Genomic DNA, 22,373 nt, shown 5'->3' with positions numbered 1-22,373 from the left:
AAGAATTTGAGATTGCTGAAAGGGCCCTAAAAGAACTTCAAACTTGAAAGTCAAGCGTCGTCTGCCCGCAGCGATAGGCGGGACACACGGAAGAAACCGGTTGTTCGCGGGACGTCGGCGAACACGACACTTCGGAGGCGACAGAGAAATGCGAATCGCAGGACGGCTCAATATTCGGTGTCACTGTATTGGCGCGGGAACTTCAGATTCGGAATTTGGAAATTGTGTTTTTACTTTACGAATACTGGTTTCCCAAGTTTTAAATTTTAAGTATAATGTTCCGACAACAATTTCAATCATTTTGAATAATAAAAAAAAAATTACTGATGTTTCAGTGCCCCTTTAAAGCGGTACAGTTGTGTCTCTTTAATATGGATGCCTCTGTTCGTCGGAAACATCGTCCACAGTGCGAGCCGTCCAGAGAAACAAATCGGGAGCAAAACACGTTTAAGAACAAGCGTCGCAACAACAAAATTCCCCCTCCCCCGTCATAGCCTTATCTATACTCCATCTGATCGTAACTTGACAATGAATGAACGCTACAGCCACCTCGAGCCAATCAGTGACGGAGGCGAAGCCCGTGACAGCCCTCACCAAAAGTATGAAGACAAGAGCGTCAGGAGCTCTCGCGTAACCCAAGCAGCTGGAGATGAGCGGAAGGATGAACTCATATTCAGACTCTTTTTTTCTGTTCCCCTGAAATCGCATTGTCCTCCCAGAAAGCTAGCCCGTCGTTTTATATTTTTTTGAAAGCGGAATTCTACTATCTCTTGCCCGTGTCACTTTGAGGAAAGCGGGGTTCGGGGCAGGACACATTTTTTGCTCTGTGCTCGCAAAATGTAGATCCTACACTAAAACATGAGGAGTAGTAAGCTTCTTCAACCTTTGGACATTGTGTGCACCACCTAGATATGTGTAGTAGCATTAATTTTATAATGCGAGCCCAGTTTCAAAGTGGCCATGAGCTAGCAGACGACAAATCAACCACATTGACCAAACCTGCCCGAATGCGCACTTTTAAGTGATTTGGGAGATGCACGGCGGTGCATGCGCAGGAAACCGCACCTCATGTTGTCATGCCCGTCGCGTCCCCTGCAACAGCGAGGCAAAGTGGACGTAGCAAGCGAACAAACTCCAGTCCAAACCCCGACGGTTTAAACAAAAGACGGCTGCATGCATCAACCGAGTTAGTATGAACGCATTAAAAAAAATCATAGAGATCCTTGCATGCGAGGAGAAGAGTCACCTAGTTTCCCCTTCTCAGACTTCTTTTTCTCCTGTTTTTCTATGAAACCCTGAATCAAAATACATTCCGAGTAATAAATAAAAGATATAAGAAATGAAACATTATTTTGCAGTCTGCACTTCAGCATCCCGGTGTAGAGCCTTACCCTGTGGGGGTGCGTTCTGGTAGCCGGGCTTCCAGTGCCTCCAGTCGCGGTAGAGCTCCCCACACGTGCGGACAGTGACCCAGCGGTCCGTGTATGGCCAGTCGGAGGCACTCTGCTCCTTGGCTTCCTCTTTCTTTTTCAGCACCCCTCGGCCACTGGGCACCAGCACCTGCAGCCAAATGAAACATTCCTGCCAAACTGCACATCTGACCAGCCTGAAGAATCTAGCAAAATTGAGATTAAAGCCAAAATAGTGACCTCAATCAAATTACGGAATTTAGCCAAATCAAGACTTTGGTCAAACTCAGACCTTAGTCAAATCAAGATTGCAGTCATACCAAGATGTCACTGAAGCCACCACCAGAAATGCAGTGTAAGACACCTAGGGCTACAGACTCGTCAAACAAAGAGTTGGAGCCAAAAGTTTGCAGAGCCCGCCGACTGGACCTCGACGACAGGAGTGCGGTGTAACTGTTGCGAAAGTCTAAAGGAAGTCCAGCTTTGTGTCCGACAAGTCTGGGGCCCTTGGAGTCGCACTATGACAGGAGCTGCAATTTTGTTGTATGGTTCGCAATCACAATAAGCCTTAAAGGCCCCTTCACACGCCCCCAGCACAGTGCAAGCTCAGCACCATAGACACAGCACCGCCTTTGTGCTATATTGGATCTGTGTCATCGTTCTGCTGCATGTGACTTGTCCTTTTCCAGTTTGCACACACAAAGCGGTGCTAACTCAGTCCTAAGTAAGCTCTGACACTAAGACCGATGCAGCGCTGACTTTGTGACATCTCACTGCTGCACTGGATGTGGAAACCGCATTAAATAGAAGCTGAAACATAAAAATATAAGACAAGCTGTGTAAGGACCAGCCTACTCATAGTTTTGTTGTTCTCTAAAGCGTGGCATCATAATGTCATGGGACACTAATTCTCTGCTAAGTATAGAGGAAAATTTTTGTCAATAAATGACGACACACTGTGTCACGTTGTCTCATGTCACGTGACAGTTGGCGGAGAAATTTTTCTTCAAGGTTTACCGGGCCACGACGGACACAAAAACATAACCGGGATCCACCACAAAACCTTGCCAATAATGGCCGTCACCGTAAAAGGAACTTTATACCTCTGTCAGAAAGGCACTAAAACGCCATATATGCCAGATGAGATTCGGTGTAAAAGCCATTTAGTCAGTGCCACACGGCAACTCAAATGACATTTGGGCACTAAGTTACTCTTACATCGTACGTCACTTGGCATAAATGGTGCTTCAGATGCCCGTCTGATGGAGGGGTCATTCCATGCCAACGTTGCACTCAACCATTTCCGATTTTTAAAAGAAACTTCGCGGATTTTTACCCCCCATGGTCATTCATCACTTCCTAAAATATTTTCGCCAATTTTTTTTTTTATGGCGAGAGCATTGTTAGAATTTTGAATTGGGCATAAAACTATGCATTATTCAATAAATTAGTAAAAGTAAGATTTTCTTAGAAACACTTCAATATTTACTTAATGTAATTTGCATGGCATTGGGTGTGCTTTGTTATGATGATCATGCAGTTTTTATTTATAAATATTTTTTTTTAATTCACACAATGCATAAAAATTAGCACATTTCTCAATTTTTCATTCAATTATCACCTTGCACCTGACAATTATAACTTTTTTTGTATTGGAAGCTCAGTAGATGAATTAAAATGAAAAATGTTTGGAACCATGCAACAAAGTACTTAACAGAAAAAAAAATTTCTAATGTTGTGAAACGGTCAGTTCTGCTGCCTAAACAGCCGTTTATTCTACCCTAGGTAGTCCAAGTAAAAATTAATAAAACAAACACAAATTTGTTAGAACAGCCTATTGCCTTTCATTCCTAAAAATTTAATCAAAACAATTTTAATTTTTTTCGAAAGCGAGAAAAAATATATTGAATTTACAAACTCCCGCGTTGCAACCTGTCATTGTTTCTTAGCGGTTCCTCACCGCACAACATGCCACCTGACATGAAAGCTGATTAGCCTTGTGCACACGCAAGGCAATTTCTGGTCAAGAGCGCGATTTTTGCAGGAAGTCCCACGCATGTGCATTTTTGACTTGCAATTGTCTTGCGTATGAAGTCACTGTTTACAGCTAAAGATGCGCCGCGGTTTGCCGCGGCCCCATCCAGTTGTCCTTAATGGCTGTAAGGCAAACAACAGCGGATATGGTCTGACAATTATATGTGCTACCACTGCATAGCGGGATTTGCGCGCCCATTTTATGGATGTTGGCTATTCTCACTCCGAAACTTGATGCCTAACAACGTCGGCATCACACGACAGGGACTTCTATACAGGAAACGCGATAACGATGAAGCGGCATCCCACTGGCGTTTTGAAATGAAAGGACTGACGGAATGAAAGGGCAGGAAAACTAGGGGTATGCGGCAAGCAAGTCGTATTGCTTCTTGCGCAGGAGTTGCGGTGACGTAAGAATGACGTCGAGCTGTGATTGGCTTTGATTAAAAAAATAGTGGGTAGACCTCAATGCCTTGAGGACTACCCACAATTTTTTTTTTTCTTTTTTCAATCAGCCAATAAGAACTTGGCGTTCTGACATTATCGCAGCCCCTGTGAAAGAAGCAGACGAACTTGCACTCCACATTGTTTCGAATGACCATCGACTATTTATAATAAAAAAATCTGCGAAAGAAAGTTTTTTTTGTTGTTTTTTTTGTCAGGGTACGGTGCCATATTGATGGATGAAACAAGTCACTCAGCAGATGAAGTCATTCCGCGGTCCGTGCGTATGCCAATGCAACTAAGTAGAAAATCCTGATTATTTTATTTTCAAAACTAGGAGGATAGTTTTGATGTGTTGTTTGCGTTACAGAAGAACGACGGTTGAAAGTAGCCGCGGCAAACTATGGCGTGTTTTTATCTGCAAACAGTGACTGCATACCGTATATAAGGCAATTGCAACTCAACAGTGCGCATGAGTAAAACCCCCTGCGCAAATCACGCTCCCGACCAGCAATTGCCTTGCATGCGTGCAAAGTCATTGAGCTCTTTTGTCAGGTGGTGTGTTGTGTGGTGAAGAGGTGTAAGAAACAGTGGCAGGTTGCAATCAACTTCAAAAATTTTTTTCTCACTTAAAAAAAATAAATCTGTTTATGAAACTTTCAGGAAGGAAAGGCATCGCTATTTTTTTTTATTTTTACTCGGACCACCTCAGGGTAGAATAAAAGGCAGAGCAAAAAAAATTTTTTTACAACTATAGAATTTGTTTCTTTCTGTTAAGTATTTTGCTGTACAGCTTCAAACATTTCTAATTTTTAATACATCTACAGGGCTTCCAATAAAAAAAAGTTATAATTGTCAGGCACAAAGCAATAATTAAACAAAAAATGAGAGAAGTGCCTATTTTTGTGAATTAAAAAATATATATATATTTTAACAATAAAAATTGCATAGTCATCCCAACATAGCAAGTTTAATACTGTTTGAATAACATAAAATAAGTGTGAAGCACTTAGAAAAATAAATTGATTTTTACTAAATTAATGAATTATGCCTCGTTTTGTGTCTATTTTAAAAATTTAAGCAACGCTCACGCCATGCAAAACTTTTTTTCGGCGCAACTATTTTAGGAAAAGTTTAAAGACTTTGGGGTAAAAAGCCCCAAATTTTCTTTTAAAAACCGAAAATAGTCGAGCGCAATGTTTGGGACGTATTATATATCACGAAACCCTCACAGACCCCCCCTTCTAGATATGAAAACATCTTCAGCTATGACGTAAATAATCCCTGGAGAAGGGGAACAAGCGAGACAAAGGACAAACAGAAATCTCCAAACAGCTAGGTGACTGGTGCGAGACCGAAAAAATCCGCCTGGTCCGGGTATCGAACCCGGGACCCCTGCATTTTTAGTGGAGCGGTCTACCAACTGAGCTAACCAGGGGTCAGCTCAGACGGATTTTTTTGGTCGCACGCCAGTCACCTAGCTGTTGTTTAGAAATTTGTGTTCGTCCTTTGCACCGCTTGTTCCCCTTCTCCGGGGATTATTTTCGTTATTCTTGTCCAGCTGGCTGGCACCTTTGCATTTAATCGCATTATAATCTTCAGCTACTCTTTAGTTCTTCATACCACGGAGAAAAGGGGCGATTTTTGAGGAATGAACAAAACATTTTACAGCAAGCTGTTAGTGCCCCTTCCTGGCAAAGAATGCTCATGTTTGAATATATTTGCTTTCATACATGAGCATTTTTTAGCACTTTACAGCAGAGGCACTGCTCTCCCTCTCCCCGTTGTTTCTCAGACATGGCAAGGCTCTCCTCGCCCCCGCCCCCCCTTCTCCCCTGTGAGCCGCCGCTGTTGCTGACACTGAAATACTCTGAGATGAGAGCAAGAGCACTAAGACAGCTGTAACACAGTACAGCAGTACATAGTAAAGATACATTTTAAGATAAGGTACAAATTATTTTCAAATACAAATACTGAAATGCACAACAAAAGCCAGGATAATGAGACCAGAGTGCATTTGCGAGCAGAATTGCAATTCCATTCCAGAAAAAGTTAGGAAAAGTTAAGTATTTGGAATTTAAAATATGGATAGAAATACTGCTTATAAAATGCATTGTTTAAATATATGTTTAAACAAATATGTTTAAATGTGCATTATGGTCACATTAACTCTGCCCGTGGCTATTTCTGAGTGCCTGACAGGACCTTTAGAGCAACATTTTTGAGGGGGCTTCACAAGCAACAGTTGAGCAGCTTCAGATTTAATAAAAGAGGATGCTAAATAGGGCCACTTGATGCACTTTGTTATCATCCCAGTGTCACTTGGATTCTAGTTATGCTCCTATTACTATCAGATCTTGTCCTGACCTGAGCACGATGACTGTAACCGGATTTCACTGCACAAGAAACTGGTAAGAAACGCTGGACGCAAAAGAGCAAGGGAATGGCAAGGCAGTAAATCGGGAAAACCAGGTACTGGAAATACTGGCAGTGGCACAGACCTTGCAATGCACTTGGAAATGCAAGGAATTGGAAGATGGTGTTCATAGCTTTCACTAACGAAGTGGCGAAATTTGAGCTATTACCATTGAAAACAAAAAGTTAAATTGCACTGGTTTGTACCAGATACCATATTTTCCTGACCATAGTGTGCATATGAAGTATATAGTGAATGTGCAAATTTCAGCTGCAGAAAGAAAGCTTTTATGCAGATGTCCACACACAAAAAATTCTCAAACACCCCACTCACACCTCAAAAAATGTCTGCCACATTAGCACACATAGAAGCTACTATCATACAAAAATCACAACCACAGTAGTAACATAGCCTGTCATTCACAAAATTCATTATGTTTCGTCAGAATGAACTACCCATCTCGAAAAGCTAGTCCTTGAATAGGCCTGTTTCTTTCAACCAGGGGGCACTGTACCATTCACAAGACATGACCACAAAGGAGGCGCCTCCCCTAGCGTCTGCAAGACGCGACCATTCAATGTTGATGGAAGCGGCGTCCTGTTGACTCATCCTGTACAATCCTTGGGCAGGAACTAGCGTCTGGCAGCTTCCCTCAGCATCTGCTCAAGGTTCACGCGCACAAACAGAACGTTCGAAAGGATGCAACGCTACGCACAGTGGAAACGCGACCAAAAATATCCTACGTTTCTCGCCAGGGGCACCTGTAGATATCCTGCACCGCATAAAATATGAACCTTTAAACATGTATAGCCTGCATACTATAAATGCGGTATACATTTTTTGATATTAAAGCCCCATGTATTTCAGATCTGCTATTTATGCCACTAAAAATATAACAGTAAAATCCTATCTGTCCCTGGCATTATTATAACTTAATTTACTGCCCTTAAATGCAACTGAGCTGGGCACATGCTGAGAGTCATTTCATGATGTCATGTGGCATCACAACACCCGAACGTGACGCCAAGTCGAATGATGTCACAGAGTCACATGACCGGTGTGTCAGTCGAGCGTGGCACTTTTCTGACGAAATCCAACCCCGTAACACAATCTACGTTAGAAGAGGCGACAGAGAAGCCATTCGTCCACACCTGCGTGGTGGCGACTGCCTCAATCTGGTGGCGCACCACGGAGGTAGACAGGGAGCATCGCACCACACTGGATGATGCCCATCGCACCAGCACCACTCTCAGGGAACACTGCATCTGTGGGCAAAGGAAGACACTGTTCAAGTTCGGGACAGGCAGCGCCAGGCATCGTTGCATGCAGCCCGCAACTGTTTACGAAGAAGGTCACGTGCGCCTACTTACACATGCAACCTGCTGGCGAAAAACACTGATGGGAACCAATCGTACAGATCTAAAAGCGGACGAGCAAACGATGAGGCATGGATGACGTCTGAACTCGAAGCGGCGAGCTGCGCTTGTTAACCGAGCAAGGCGCCCAAGCGCCAAGACTCCCAATACAGTTTATTTTTTTTTTGTGTGTCCAAGTATCATCCATGCCTCATCATTCGCTGATGTCCATTTGTAACTGTCTATGATAGGCTCCCATACCACTTTCTTTGTAAACAAGCACAGAAGAAAAAATCTGCAGAAGTATACTTTGATTGAACTGAGTGGAAAAGAATTACCAATAAGCTACGGAAGGACTAAAAAGATGACGTGAAACACCTAAGTGTAACTACAAACCATTCATTTCTTCTCAGAAAAGCAGATCACCGAATGCAAAAGAAACACGACAAGAGAAATAACATGAATAAACAAACAATTATTTTGCAAATTCCGGCAACAGTTGATTGTTGCGCTTACCTCTTCTCTGTATGTTGTTTCGTATTCGTAGTCCCTATGGCTGCGTTTACATGAATGCGGCAGTAGCACATTGAATTGAGAGTGAACCAATCACACTCGCCCAGACCCTCAGCTTCTTCATTTTTAATACGATCACAATCGTCATCTCTATTTGATGCACTACGGGCGTATCCATGTATCCGGGGCTCAAGTGACATTTAATGGTAGTCCTTTGCAGTAACCTGCTAACCATAATTAGAAAATTGGTAAATAGAAATAGCGAGGCAAGATTCTGAGTGTACCTTTCCGTGCACATTTGACAGATATCAGGTTGCATTCGTAGGTGTTCATTTCAGTCTTTTTTTTTTTTTAATGCCACATCTATAGATAACCCTCTGCTGCATGGGCACTGCCATCTTGGAATCACATGATGCAGCTGCCATAAGGCGACTTCAAATCGTCGCTCCTCTTTCCATTCCATGCCCTGGCGAAGGTGTTGTATTCCTGTTTTTCGTCGCGTTTTAATTACTGTGCTTTTTTTGCCTTGCTTTGTAAAGTGTCGTTCGATACCTACTTTTATTACCTAACTGCATTCCATCATTATGTGCACAACTTATGCACTTAATTTTATAGCATGTTTTGACTATTTGCATTGTCGGCGTACCGGGTACATGTGAGGAAAGGAATCAGCGTTGGCACTGGCAGACATTGAGTATGCAGATGACTCTAGACACACGAAGGTTGAGAGGCCAATTATTTATGACAGCAGAAATTTGCTTAAGTGACAGAGGCTGATATTAAAGAACAAGGCAAATATAGTTAACGCAAGGAATCAATCGCAGTGTTTGTTGAAACCATTGTGCTCTGCCTTCATAGCAAATCAAAAACACTTATTCTTGATTATATGGGGGAATCATTTTTTTCAGTATAAACATTCACTTGACCTGTTTATTTATAAATTTAAAGAAACTATACACTCTGCTAGGTCTTATGTCTGCACTATCCAGATATCCAGGTCAAATAATTTATTTAAACACAAAGGGTGGTCTCCCCAGGTGAGAAGCGTGTCAAAGAGAGCTTGTGAGTGTGACGAAAGCGCCTGAGGCACGCAAAAGGCGACGCCGATAAAAAGCCATCTGCATTGAAATCACTCGAATGCAGTGTTGTCAATGCCGGACTTATTCTCGACACCGCTATAGTAAAAAGCGTATCTGTTGAAACAAATAAAGACCTGTCTACACAAATCCATGAAGTGGCACCTGGCACTTGACTTGAGCCAAGCTAGCTGGAGGTCAATTCTCTTGCCACAATTAATTTTATTCCACAATTTATACGGAAGACAGATGTCAGACTTCAGTTGACTGGTTTGTCCCTTATCTCATATTCTCAATATGCTGTAAGGAAATGTCCGTAGAACAAATAGTTTCCCGAGGTCAACATTGCGAAATGCTGCTTATGAATACTTTAGCAAGACTGACAGTCGAAACAGAATGTCTACACGGCCTAGGAAGCACCATTGAAATATCTCTCAAGCACTTATTTAAAAAAAAAAAAAATGGAGACAATATCGCTTCTTTTTTACGTTCCATGTGTCATTACAGGGGGGGTTTCATGGTCAGCAATTTTCACAAACCGTTGGTGTCCTCGAAAACCGAGCAGCAAGCACTAAACTTGCGAGTTCATCTGTTCTGTGCAATTCAGCACATTTAGTCAGGCCGTCGACTTGCTTTTTCACTGCCTCCATGCATTAGTCTCTTCATTAGTTCATTTTTGTGGATACTAGAACAGCGGATACGTCCAGCACGGCCGAAGACTTCACTAACTTTCCCCCGGCATCATTTCAGCCGTTTTGCCACCGAACCTGGCCGAACGAGGAACATAATCGCATGAAGGTGTTCGATAAAACATGCAGAATTGAGGTTCGTAACCACGTCGTAGCTCTCAACGTGGCCCGTCACTACTGTATTATTTGTTCTGTACTACAAGGGATACATTTATGTCACAAAACTAGGTGAGAATGACATAACACACGAACAGAGCCGCGAGCCCCGCTGAAACCGAAACTAACAAAATTGAAGGCACCTTATGGCACCACATGTGTCAGCGCTCCCTGTGCACCGTCAGCACGAACACAATATCGGTACTTTTCCTAAGTTTACGTGTGAGGAGTAATAATGGGTACCAAGTATCACTGCCGAAGTCAACTCACCAAGTGAGCACTCTACACCATATTAGAGGTTTTGAGACAGCCTTCTAATTTTAAGAGAAAAACCGCACAAAAAAAATTGTGATCGCTTGTTTGTGCCGACAGTGTCACAACATCTACAAGAAAGGATGTGTGGAGACTAGAATGTTTCTTTGTCATCGGCAAGATAAAAAAAAAAGGATATTCGAGGCAGGCTACTAAAAGCAACAGCTAACTTGGTGATGTCCGTCCATCTTCTTCTTTCCCGTTCCACTTTTTAAACTTTTTTTCTTCTTGTCAAAGACTAAGGTTAAGTTGTATCATACTTTAGAATACATAGACCAAATCTAACCTCCAGTGAGCCTTTCCCGCACAGGGGGTCTGGCAACTCGCCACAAAAAGAAATTTCCAGCGAAGCATTAGGAGTTGCTCCTTCGCTGCAGATTGAATTTTATTAGTAGAGAATTGGCCCTTTGAAATCAAAGAAGAAAGGCCATGACGGATTCGACGGTACTATGTACAAGAATAAACCATTATTTTATGGCATAAAACCATCTCTTGTGCATTTCAGCAACGTATTTAAACATAAACACATTACAGATATGCGTGCTCATTTTTTTCACCAGACGAACGTAACATTTGTACACGCATCCAGTCGTTGTCAAGAGCTTTTTAGCATCCAAGGTTTTGGCAGAATTTGCTCTTGCCCCTGCAACTACGGTCAAGCGGCCTTCTTTGGCCACCCAACTATAGCTGCGCAACAAGTGTTCCATAACAACTGAAAGCAATCTGACGCGGCTAAAACGCACCAGATCTGTCTGCCAAAAGAGAGGGATATGAGCAGTGAACCCGTCACGCATCCAAGGTGCACCTGGGGCGACTTGGATGCTTCATGCATCCCAAGAGCAGCACACAATCCCTTCCCATTATATCATGGTGAGTTCGAACATGCAGAAAATAAAACAAACAAAAAAGGTCATCGCAAACTTTGTTCTGCTTCCCTTTCCATTTTTGAAATCGCAAAAAGAACCAACATTAGCTTCGTCTTTTACAGCCGGGCGAACAGTCGGATCATCATAATGTGTCACAAAGACTGGGGGGTGTAGCATATCTTTGGAATGGTCTATTAAAGTTGCGTTCTGTTCTTTTTTAATGTAAAAGCATTAGCTGTCCCATGGAGCGAACCGGCGTTGTTTGTTTTTGAAGCCATGCACCAAACGGCACCTAAATTCCCCTATACTAATGAAGACAAGCCTGTCATCTGTAGTAGCGATTTGATGGAGAGGCTCCCATTGGCTGGCGCGCGTCAGTTTCAAGGAACGACTCCCCATGGTGCTGCGGGCCCTGCACCAATAAAAGGAACACGGTGGCGCGCGCTCGGCAGTTCCTACTCCTCTCGACGCCGACGAACATGGCGGCACCTCGTGCATTTACATCGTTGGCGGCCGCAACCTTGGCAGTAGCGAAACCTGCCCGTCCACGCAAGCACACCGCAGACAAACTAAGAGAGCGGAAAAACGCAGCCCAACGGGCAAAGAGGCAGGCAGCGAAATCCACCATTGTTGTCAAGTCTCCAAATACACGGCAAGCGAAACGAGCACTGGCGCTATACGCTAGGAGACAACAAAGCCTATATAAAGCATGAGGCGCAAGCGGATCATGGTTCGAAGCTTCTGAGGCGGCATGAGGACGAGGCCCTTCGACAACGCGAGGCAGAAGCGATACGTCGCAGGCGGCATGCTTTCGCATTCACGACTCATAAGAAGTGCTTAGGCGTACTCTGACTTTATTATGACTTATGTGTGAAGATCATTTTTGCATACCCATAATTTTGAGGAACTGTAATAAAATTAAATTGGATAAATGCCAAATTGCAAAAAATCAGGAATCTAAGAAAAAGCAATACCAAATAAATGCAAAATTTGCAATAAAAAAAAGAAAAAAAGGAATGGGCATGAATTTTGCCATGAATGAACTTTTGTCATAGTACAGGACAGAAGTTAGGTGAAGTCGTAGAAAAATTGCTACTTCTATTTTCATTTTATTGAATGGTTTTTGTGATTTCATATTCCAATTCTAGACCCAATTCTATATTCGACGGTCTCAGAGGCCTCAAAGAACCTTCCGTGTGTGCACCACAGTAAAATGACAGCTAAAAAACACCTGTAGCCTAGGGACAAAGAATGCCTTACCCTGAAGGCAGACACAAGTGCCATGTAGCTACTTTATTTGTTGTTTTCTCCTTTCCAGGTGGATGAGACGAGGGGCCACAGAATAAAAATGTATGGATTGATGCAAACAGCTGCAAGTGTAGGAAAGCACAACACCTACAAACACCAACTAAACACAGATTTTTGCACAGATAGACTTTGAGAAGAAACTGGTTTCACCAGCTCGGTCATTCTCCACTCCAGCTGTATGCCCTCATGTTTCTCCTCTCACCCTTTGCCCTTCCTCTCTGTAACTTGCTCCCTCCAGAGATCTCAGCCTGCCTCCTCGCTGATAAAGACAGCTGCACGGCAACACCGCTCCCATGTGTGCCCCGTGTTTCTTAGTTGCGATGTGGACGTAGCTTACAACAGATGATTTGCACATACACCAGAGCGCTAACTCAGCTATAGACAAGGGGCACTGACAGTAGCACTGATGCAGTGCTCACTCTGTACTAGTCAGTGCAAAGGTGCATGTGGGAACAAACCTTAAACTAACAAGGTGTATGGGGAAATATGTGCACTGTATTTGATATTATCACCTCAAACTTAGAGTCGAAATTTTAATTCGGCGTCAACTCTTTCAGTACAGTAAACTTCTCGTCTGTGCACAAGTGAAGAAGTGGATTACCTACCAGAGCAGTGGACTTGCTCACATCATATTGGTCTTTACGATGCTGGAAAGCTAAAAGCAGATATTGAGTCAACTGGCCTTTTCGGAGAAGGGTTTTATGCACGTGGGAACTCTCCTAAAATAGCGACGAAAGCTCCAATTATGGTCGGTGGACAGACGCAGAAGTGAAAGAACTATGTGGGGAAATGTGCTACTTGTCCTGTATCCTCTGCGCCTCATGTGTTGCCATTCTTTTTTTTGCTACATCATTTGATATGCAATGCAGTTTTCTTTGAAAGAAACGCTTGTTCCGCTAGTCAGTGGAGAATTTTAGGGAACCCTTTTGCGGCCCCCATACAATTGGCCGAATCGTTGCCACACGCTGTACCAGAAGCCCATCCTCACTTGCGTTGGTTCGATCGCAAACTAGTCTTTCTGCACACAGAGAAAGCGTAAGGAGGCCGGAAAGTAGGGTGAACCGATCTGTTACAATCGTTTCAACCTTGTCAAAATTGGGGTGAAACAGGAATGCACTGCCAGTAGGCGTGTAGCCCGGGGGGTGTTCAGGTGTCAGAACACCCCCCGAAATTTTACTTATTTTTATATGTAAATATATATATATTTTTTTATTGTGTCTGTGATTGCGCCAGCACCTTGAAACACCCCCCGAAAATATTTTCTGGCTACGCCACTGACTGCCAGCCAATAGTCTGGGCTTGTCCCCACAGGTGGTGCAGGTCACTACCTGATATAGAAAGGCTCAGCCGAATGCCTCCATCTATCCATTCCTCCTATCCCAGTAAGTGTAGTTAGTGCACCAGCCACTTGGTGTCACCTGCATGTGGAAAAGGATTGACTATGTACTTCAAAACAGAGGAGTATAAAATAAATTACTTAATATCAACCAGGCTTTCATAGATGTGGCAGCACCAAGTATGTATTAGCTGAATGCAGAGATTACCTTTATTGAAACTAAAGCGAATATGCACGCGAGTTGGTTCAATACGGGCATGGTAACCCAGGAGCGGGGGAAAAAACATTGGAGCTTTGTGTTGTCCGTCCAGTTTCTTTTGCCCGCTTCTGGGTTACCATGTCACTACATTTATGACCTTCTTTCTAATCATGTTGTCCGTTGCCCTTGCATATGTATTTTTGGCACATGAAAGGTGACATATGTACAGTGAACAACACAAAATCACCTCTTTTTTGCATTTCAATGAAACATTGTCTAGCAGCCTATTTTATGGCTTAAATTAGTTCAGCAGTAGTAGTTCTGATTGCAATGCTTAAACAATGCAAAAAAAAAAAAAAAACTAACAATGTTACGTTTGTGGTAACTCTGCCAAGCTCTGTATGTTCATTAGTGCCAATCATACCATCATCTCCTCTGCAAAAAAGTAGTCATGCAAAAACTGTATCAACAAAAATATAAATAAACTGTAACAAACATGTCATCTGCGCTTTTTCTATTTTATGTAAGCAACTTAGTTTGAAATAATTAAAATGTGTGGTTGAACACAAAAGGCAAAAACAAGAATCCTAAAATCTTAACACACACCACTTCATATATAAAAAAAAAAAAAAAAAAAAAGAACTCTTATACGACGATGTTTTAAATTTCGAAGCAGGCTCCTACAAAAACACTCAAGCTGCATTACCTCAAATTTGATATCGAGATAACCAATTCATGTCAACCGTCTTATATATGTGCAGAACCAGAGGAAATTCTTATGGCCCAACCGAGAAGCAATTTACCAATGGCTCAATTACGGTACCCGGTAAAACCTCTAATTGCATTAGGTAACAGCCCTCTTTATTTTGGTCTTTTCTTTCCGCACAGCGCACCCACGTCACCGATTTATTCATCATTCCACGACACGAACCACCACCATCCAAATCGTTCGCGATACATGCTGTTTCGTGACGGCCGCCAGTTCCAGTTCGGAAAAAGATAAATAAAAGGGAGCGGTTAATGAGAAGAGTGCGACAAGGCGGGAACATGCCAGAAGCAAGCGGGGCCCCACATCCTCAAGCGCCTCGCGTCACGTCAGCGAATGTTCAGGGCAGCTGGCCATTTCCAAAGGGGTGAAGGGGTAGACGTTTACCTCATCCAAACTCGCTCAAAGACACCACCATTCGCGCAACTGGAGATCTCCGATTCCCTGCCACGTTCGAGCGGCGCCGAGGTTGACAAAGGGGCCAACGGACAACTCTGTCGAACCCCGACTTGCAAAAGAGAGAAGCGGACACGAGAAGCTGCCGCAAACCCGTTGACAGCGGCTATTCCGCGTGGCTTTTGTCGACCGGCGACAATGCACGAGCGCAGGTCGGCGCCCAGAGAAAAGAAAAACAAAAAGCGGCGACTACTCACAGCCGGTGGACGACGAGAACGGCAGCGAACGAGTCTAGTTGGCCATGTTCCGTTCCCGGCGCACGCCGAAGAGATGATTCTGATGATGAGGAGAGAAGCGGAGAAGTCCACGAGTTGAATGAGCTCCCAGTGCGAGGAAAGGCTGTTACGTCATGATCGTACGATGCGTCGCCCCTGGGCGGGCGGCACGCCGGGCGCGCCGTGCAGAAAGGGCAGAAAGGGGGACCGGCACCGACCAACTCCCACCTAATAGAAAAGGTCTGCGCATGACGTCATTGTTAGTGGAACCCCAACCCGCCCCAAGCGGGATACACGCTGAAGCTCCATGAGAGCCGCCGCAAAGCGGCGGAAGCGTCCGTCGTCGCGTCGCTGCCTGTAGCATTGCGCTTGTTGTGTGACATGCTGCGAGACGCGCCGGAGGTGCTACAGACGCATGCTAGGCGGCGCTGCGGAACTATCTTGTGATGATGTTAAAAGGGGGAAAGGCGCGTGCAGGACTCGTGGGGATTTTTCGCCAAGCGTTCCACCCTGGCACGTTCTGCGCATGCTCGGCCGTTGCCGGGGCGACGGAGAAGCGCACCTTGTGATCACGTGATCGCAACTTTCGGCAGCGTGGCAGCACCCATCTCCCGGCATCGCGTACGTCGGCCCTGCGACTTCTGTGTTTTATGTCATGGAGCGATTCGTGATAATAAAGCAGTGGCGGCGTCCCCGAAATTGCTGGATCTCTTTCCTCTCTTTCTCTCTCTCTGTCTCTCTCCCCGTCCGATCGTTTTTCCAACTACAGGTTTTTCACCTCCTCAAGGGCGAACATAAAAACCTATTTATTAAAAAAAAAATAATAATAAAAAAAAAACGTATAAACCAGTGAAGATAGGACGCAGGCGAGCTGGCGAGGGACATTACAGAAAGGCGAAATTCTTTTTTTAGTATTATTTGTCTTATTAGACTTTTGGGGGTATATATTTTTTTCTACGCAGAAATGTTTAGTTTCTTTGGGTAAAATGGCAATTATTAGGTCAACAAAACAGATATATTATGTTGATAAATAAATAAACATATATCAGCTCTCATAAGGTCACGTTAACATAGCAGAATATTTCTCCAAAACTTACCTATATTTTTCAAGCTGAGTTAACAAAAGAAACACATCAAACGTTGTATTACTTTTTTGCTTACAAGATGGGGCGTGGAAACTTTGCAAGGAGACAGTGTGTGTCGCGCACACACACCTGACTTAGTCAGCCCTCTTCTTTCGAGAAAGGTAATGTAGGGGGTCGGTGGCCGAGTGGGCTGAAGCGCACACCCAGCTCGACGCGCGTGGAGCGAAAGCTCGCGCTGCAGAACCCCACCCCTGCCCCACCCCTGCCCGCTTCGATCTGGATGAGCATCGTACCGGCGTGCGGTCGTGTATCGCTACTGCGTGGTGTACGTTAAAGACCCCAGGCTAGCGGTTGTACTGCACTGGCTAAATTGCTCATCTACAGTGTAAACCAGTGTCTGGCAGACCAACCTTACGCTGTATAAATCACTCAAACGTTCAATTTTGAAAGGTAATGTAGTTGCATTGCACACAATACATTAGGGCTTTTTATAATTGTTTATCAGATATCGATAACTATCTTGCCGCTAAAATCCGAATTTACTCGTAACAATCTTAATGGCCTTCAGTTACTAAGTGAATTGTAAACACCATTCCAGGGTGCCATTTTTATTTTACGCCATGTACACCAAGCGACAACTAGTTCTATTAGTTAAAATATTAATTCGACAAAACGAGATAGAAAACATATAATAATAAAAAAAAAAACAGCTCAGTTAGGTATATATCTTCCTGAAGACTTGGCAAAGACTCATAAGCGCGGATTCACGTATCACTTCTCTGAATACCATTTTCAAAAGTAAATTAAAACCCTACAACCAAAATTAACCATTTTGTGCTTAGTCTAATTCAACAGCCATAAAGACATTTCGGTAGCCATTTAATGGCATCGTAGGTCAAGGACTCATGGCCTAAAGAATGAAAAAGTGCCACGGTTCAATTAGTTTAAAGGTATAGACGCTTTTAAAATCGACCTTTAATATTAGAGCACAGCTCAAGGAGCCCGTTTTCGAATTTCGCGTCGTCGCCGTCGGCTTCACCGCCCCGCTAAATTTAGTGGGAAATTGAATTGGTGTTGAGATCATGGGACGTGAAGTTTCCCGCTAAATCTAGCGGAGAAACTGAATTTGTTCATAGGTGACGTGACACGAAGTCATGTGACGTAATTTTCCCCGCTAAATTTAGCGGGGAAAATGGCGTCACATGACTTCGTGTCACGTCAGCCATGAACAAACTCAGCGGGAGGAGAGGAGAAGGGAAAGGGAAGGAGGAGGTGGGCAGGAGGAGGAGGGGCATTCCCTCCCCTCCGTACCCTCCCCTCCTCTTCCTCAAGAATAATAATTTGGGTTGTGTGGATATTTAGAGAGCGTGTAGTTGGTCAGCCATTTCAAAGTTGCGACGAGTCACTCGCTGTAGATGAGCAATTTAGCCAGTGCAGTACAACCGCTAGCCTGGGGTCTTTAACGTGCACCACGCAGTAGTGATACACGACCGCACGCCGGTCCGATGTTCATCCAGATAGAAACGGGCAAGGGTGGGTATTGAACCCAGCATCCTGGGTTCTGCAGCGCGAGCTTTCGCTCCGCGTGCTCCGAGCTAGTGAGCACTAGCACAGTCGGCCACCGATCCCCCCTCCTCAAGAGCTGCTCTCTAGTTTCGCATTACCGAAATTTGTAAACGTCGTTCTTTTTTTTTTTTTTTCTCTTATTAAGATTACTTCAATTCATCATGACCACAGCGGGGCAGGTTACTGCCATTTTAAATTCTAGTGTGCCCTTCTCCCCAGCATCGGCTTTTGTGGAGGCTCGCCAACGCCCGCGTCAGCGGCTCGGCATTTGGGTAAGAGACCTGGCGCGTGTGCACAGCGTCTGTACGTCACTGCTAACTACATCGTGAAATTTAATAGATACGAATTATGTCTTTAAATAGCTAGTTGAATATGGTTCAGAACGAAACCTGTTCATATTGATGTTCCAACGTGAACATTTGGCAGAAATCTGTCTAGGGGCATAATCCTATTAAAGTCAACCTTGGGCAGGCCGTGTCGGACCAAAACGTCAGGTCATTGAGAAAAACTACTGCTTGGATAGACATATTATTTTGATTATAGATATGTTTTAAAACGCTTTTCTCTTACCGAAACCAATCACTTTTTCCACAAGGGCGCAGCCATCTTGAACGTCGTCGCTTCTGGTATGCGGTAAAACATCGTTTTGATCTCGTTACGCCGCTGGAAAGTGTTTACGAAAGATGCGGGATTGTCACACATTCCTGTTTTGCCTCACCTATATTTTCTTACCAATTCCAGGGTGAAATGTTTTATTATTTCTTCGTCCCGCATACCAGATACGGAATCCGCGTGACTGAGAACGGCAGAAAACAGAAAGCATCTACACTCAGTGCGATGGACTGCAGCCAATCTGGAAATCTAACCATCTTGAAAAAGGTAGTTTGACAAATCGCCGTGTCAGGAAAGTCAACAAAATGAAGGGAAGCGCGCTATGAATTCCGTTCTAGAAATTTCTCGCTAAAATTTGAGGTTACATAAAAATAAAAAAAGGGAAGTTTTTTAGTTCTTAAATTTGCTCCTTGACGTTTTTTTTTTTTTAAGCGAATGTTTTTATTGGTAACACTGAAAATGTGACGACAGATGGTGTAATGATGTGGACTGTGGAACCTGCTCGCGACGGTTTACAAGAAGTTTGAGGGTAAGTGCTGGAGAGAGAGAGAGGAAAGATTTATTGTAACGCAAACACCTGGTCCGGCGCTCGCGGAGTAGATCTGCCACTCTTCCCCAAGCGTTGTGAACGCGCCAGATCAGTAGTTAGACAAACACATCGAGGGGCTTTAGGTCGGGCTGGTGTTCTTTTGGTGCGGCAAGCCAACTCTCCCAGGAGGTGGGGTTGAGGTAGGGGGGGGGGGGGGGGGGGGGGAGTTGTAGATATAAGCAGTGTTTATAGGGGTACGGAAACGAATATTGAAATATACAAATTTTGTTCGTAAATCAGTCAAGCATGACGGATAATAACCGTAAATTATAATCGCACGTTTCTATTTTTAACGGCTGGCTGTATTTTTCGTTACAAACGGTACACTTGATCAAGCTCGAAGAGAAGCGAAAGGAGAGTGCAATGCGTCATAAAACATCCAGCACACACACAAAAAAGATTTCTTGCATTTGTGACGTAGCAAGGCTGGCGTGGATGAGCTCTGCTGTTGGTGGCGTTGTGGTGGCGTCAACGGGTTACAAGTACAACCGAACCGTTTGAAGTGCCCGTGGGATGACGAGCGTATCACGTGTCAGACGGTCGTCACCCCCCTTCGGAAACGACGGACGTGCGAGCCGGATCAACAGGGCACCAAGTTCCTCATCGTCCGGAAACTTGTGGATCGGCATATCGCTGCTGACCAAACCACAGTTCTCAGCCATGAAGAAGCGCGGCGACATCTCGACGTTAAAAAGCGCAGAACGGCTTCGATCTGTACAGCAAAGATACAGGAAAAACTCGGTGCATTCCTCAGTGAGTCCATGATGGCATCTCAGTGGCTTCATTCGCAAAGGGGCAAAGGCTTCGTTATCGCGTTCAGGCCGAGGTAACTTAAACAGTTGAGCGTACTTCCAAACAGCGGCGCTGCTCTGATATTTAGTGTGGCTACGTAACGGTTCCTGCTACGTCATGACTACGTAGCAAGATTCCCAACTTTGCTAGATTACCTCCCAACTAATATTCGCAGACATCCGCCAGGTGCACAGTGAAAGATAGTTTAATTAGCTTTAAATATAGTTTTATTACCTTTCGACGAAAACAGGTGTTTTTCAGGTTATGCTGCAACATGCAACACATTTAAGCTAGAAAATGAGCGCTGCAATTTCGTTATCGTGCCTCTTCCAAGTTTCCCGTCAGTTGCGGAAGGTCCTACAAACTGTGATAAAGGGGGATATGCGGTGGAGTTTTATTAGATGCACACAGAACCGACTTGATCAAAAAGTATGCATAACCCGGCATGTTTCTCAGGAAACAAAACCAACCGACAACGTTTATTTTCAATATTTTTCTCGTCAAGTATCAAGGCTTAATAGTGTCAGTGAGACATCCACCATTTTGTTCCACACGAAATCGACATGGCTGCTCACAACATAGTTTTTCTCTCTATGGAGATGGCTTCCACCAAAACTTGAATGGAGAAATCCCTAATATTTCTGATTACAATATTGAGTACTTGTGATTGTGTTTCACCAACGCCAGAGTTATGACAGGGGGTTTCGACTCTCGACAACCCTTCAAAATTGGCGGGGAGTCCGAGACCCCCCCCGAGGCTCCCCTTACTTTAAGCACTGGATATGAGTGGTCTCGTGTGTGGGCATTCCCACATTGTGTGTGCTTTGGAAGGGATGTCTCAGCAGTGCGGGCAAGAGGGTCGTCCGGCGAACCCCTGTATGAAGTGTGTATAGTGGGGGGTCATGAGTGTGTGAGTTTGAGCACGTCGTAACATGTCGCCCTCTTCACATTCGTTCCTGCAAAATAAAGATTGTGTGACAGGCTTTTTTTTTTTTTTTGATGAGGTAGCATTAGAACGTTTGTTTCAGCTACAGGAAGACAGGGACAAGGGGGGTAGGGGGGGGGGGGGGTGACGCGCACGAAGCTCCCATTGGTCCGAAGAGCTGACGTCACCTCGTGTCAACCACTCCTCCTCTTTCTCCTTCTCTCCGCGTAGCTGACAAACTGAAAGACACCGAAAGGTTTTTGGTCAAAACGAACCCTTTGGTTTTCGTCAAAGTCACGCGCACAGCTGGAGCGGAGCAAGAGAGGAGGAGGCGCAGCGCAACACCATGTATAGATAACAAAGCCTTAGTGCTGGATGAGATCTCGTCATTAGAGAAGGCGAACACTAGGCACAGACTGGAAGTGAGTGCCGGGTTAGCACTCGTACTTTAGTCAAATTTTGAACTTTGAGTCGAACGTTGACGGAATCCTCGTGTCCAATCTGGGTTCAGCGTTGGCTTTCTCTGATGACGCCATCTCATCCAGCGCTACGGTTTTCTTATCTAGGAGGTGTCGCGCCGCGGTGCGGTGGAAGGCGAGCGCAGTGGCGTTACTAGGGTCAGCGGCACCAGCCGCGAACACCGACCCTAGCGCTGCACCCAGGGCGGTCCGCCCCGCTCTTGTGAAGCCACTGAGCGCGCGCGCACAGGTCCCGCACTGCCGTCGCCGGTTTTTCTTCGCTCTGGGTTGCCGTACAAGCGGTGCGTACGCTGTGATGTAAGTGTGTATTGTCGGTGACAGGTTAAGAGTTCAGGGTTGTGGACGCTATAGGGGGCGCCACTGTGTGTAGAGAGCGCGGGGGGCGTTACCCCCGGTGAAACAACGCATAAAAGCAGCAGCGGGGACGCCGACCAGGGGAGGAGAGAAGCGGGGCCTGGAGCGAAAGGTACAGGCTGTGGCGGTGTAGACCAACGACCTTGTTGATACTAACTTCATGTTTCTGATTTACTAATAAATGTAGTTTCACGTTTTTCGAAATCCTGGCTCCGTGTTGTTCCGCCGGGTTGGGCACGCAGCAAGGCAACTTTCCCACATGGTAAGGGAAAGAAAGGCTGGGGAGGAGGAAGCAGATAGATCGCCGGAGACGAGAGGAGGAATCATCCCCCTCGCTTCAGCAGTCCGCCTGCTTCCTCCTCCCCAGCCTTCCTTTAATTCCCCCGCCCTGAACTCTTCGGATGCGGTTGGGTGGTATGGA

The 22,373-nt window shown here is 44.8% G+C and overlaps 1 protein-coding gene and 1 non-coding gene across 2 annotated transcripts in view; both read right to left on the bottom strand.

Annotated features, from left to right (window-relative positions):
- The window catches only part of LOC115308184, a 59,531-nt gene extending 43,422 nt beyond the window's left edge, over positions 1-16,109 (bottom strand). The window contains exons 1-3 of the mRNA XM_040223252.3: positions 15,533-16,109; positions 7,455-7,568; positions 1,392-1,560 (exon numbers count right to left, since the gene is read on the bottom strand). Of these exons, the coding sequence (XP_040079186.1) occupies positions 1,392-1,560; positions 7,455-7,568 (283 nt within the window). The 5' untranslated portion in view covers positions 15,533-16,109. The remainder of the gene's footprint in view (positions 1-1,391; positions 1,561-7,454; positions 7,569-15,532) is intronic.
- Positions 5,253-5,325, bottom strand: Trnaf-aaa. The gene has a single exon. It is a non-coding gene; the product is annotated as a tRNA-Phe (tRNA).
- Positions 16,110-22,373: the final 6,264 nt, after the last annotated feature.

Source organism: Ixodes scapularis, unplaced genomic scaffold, assembly GCF_016920785.2.
Source record: "Ixodes scapularis isolate PalLabHiFi unplaced genomic scaffold, ASM1692078v2 PGA_scaffold7__128_contigs__length_106722199, whole genome shotgun sequence".
NCBI lineage: Eukaryota > Metazoa > Arthropoda > Arachnida > Ixodida > Ixodidae > Ixodes > Ixodes scapularis.
This window is presented reverse-complemented; position numbering and strand designations above follow the sequence as displayed.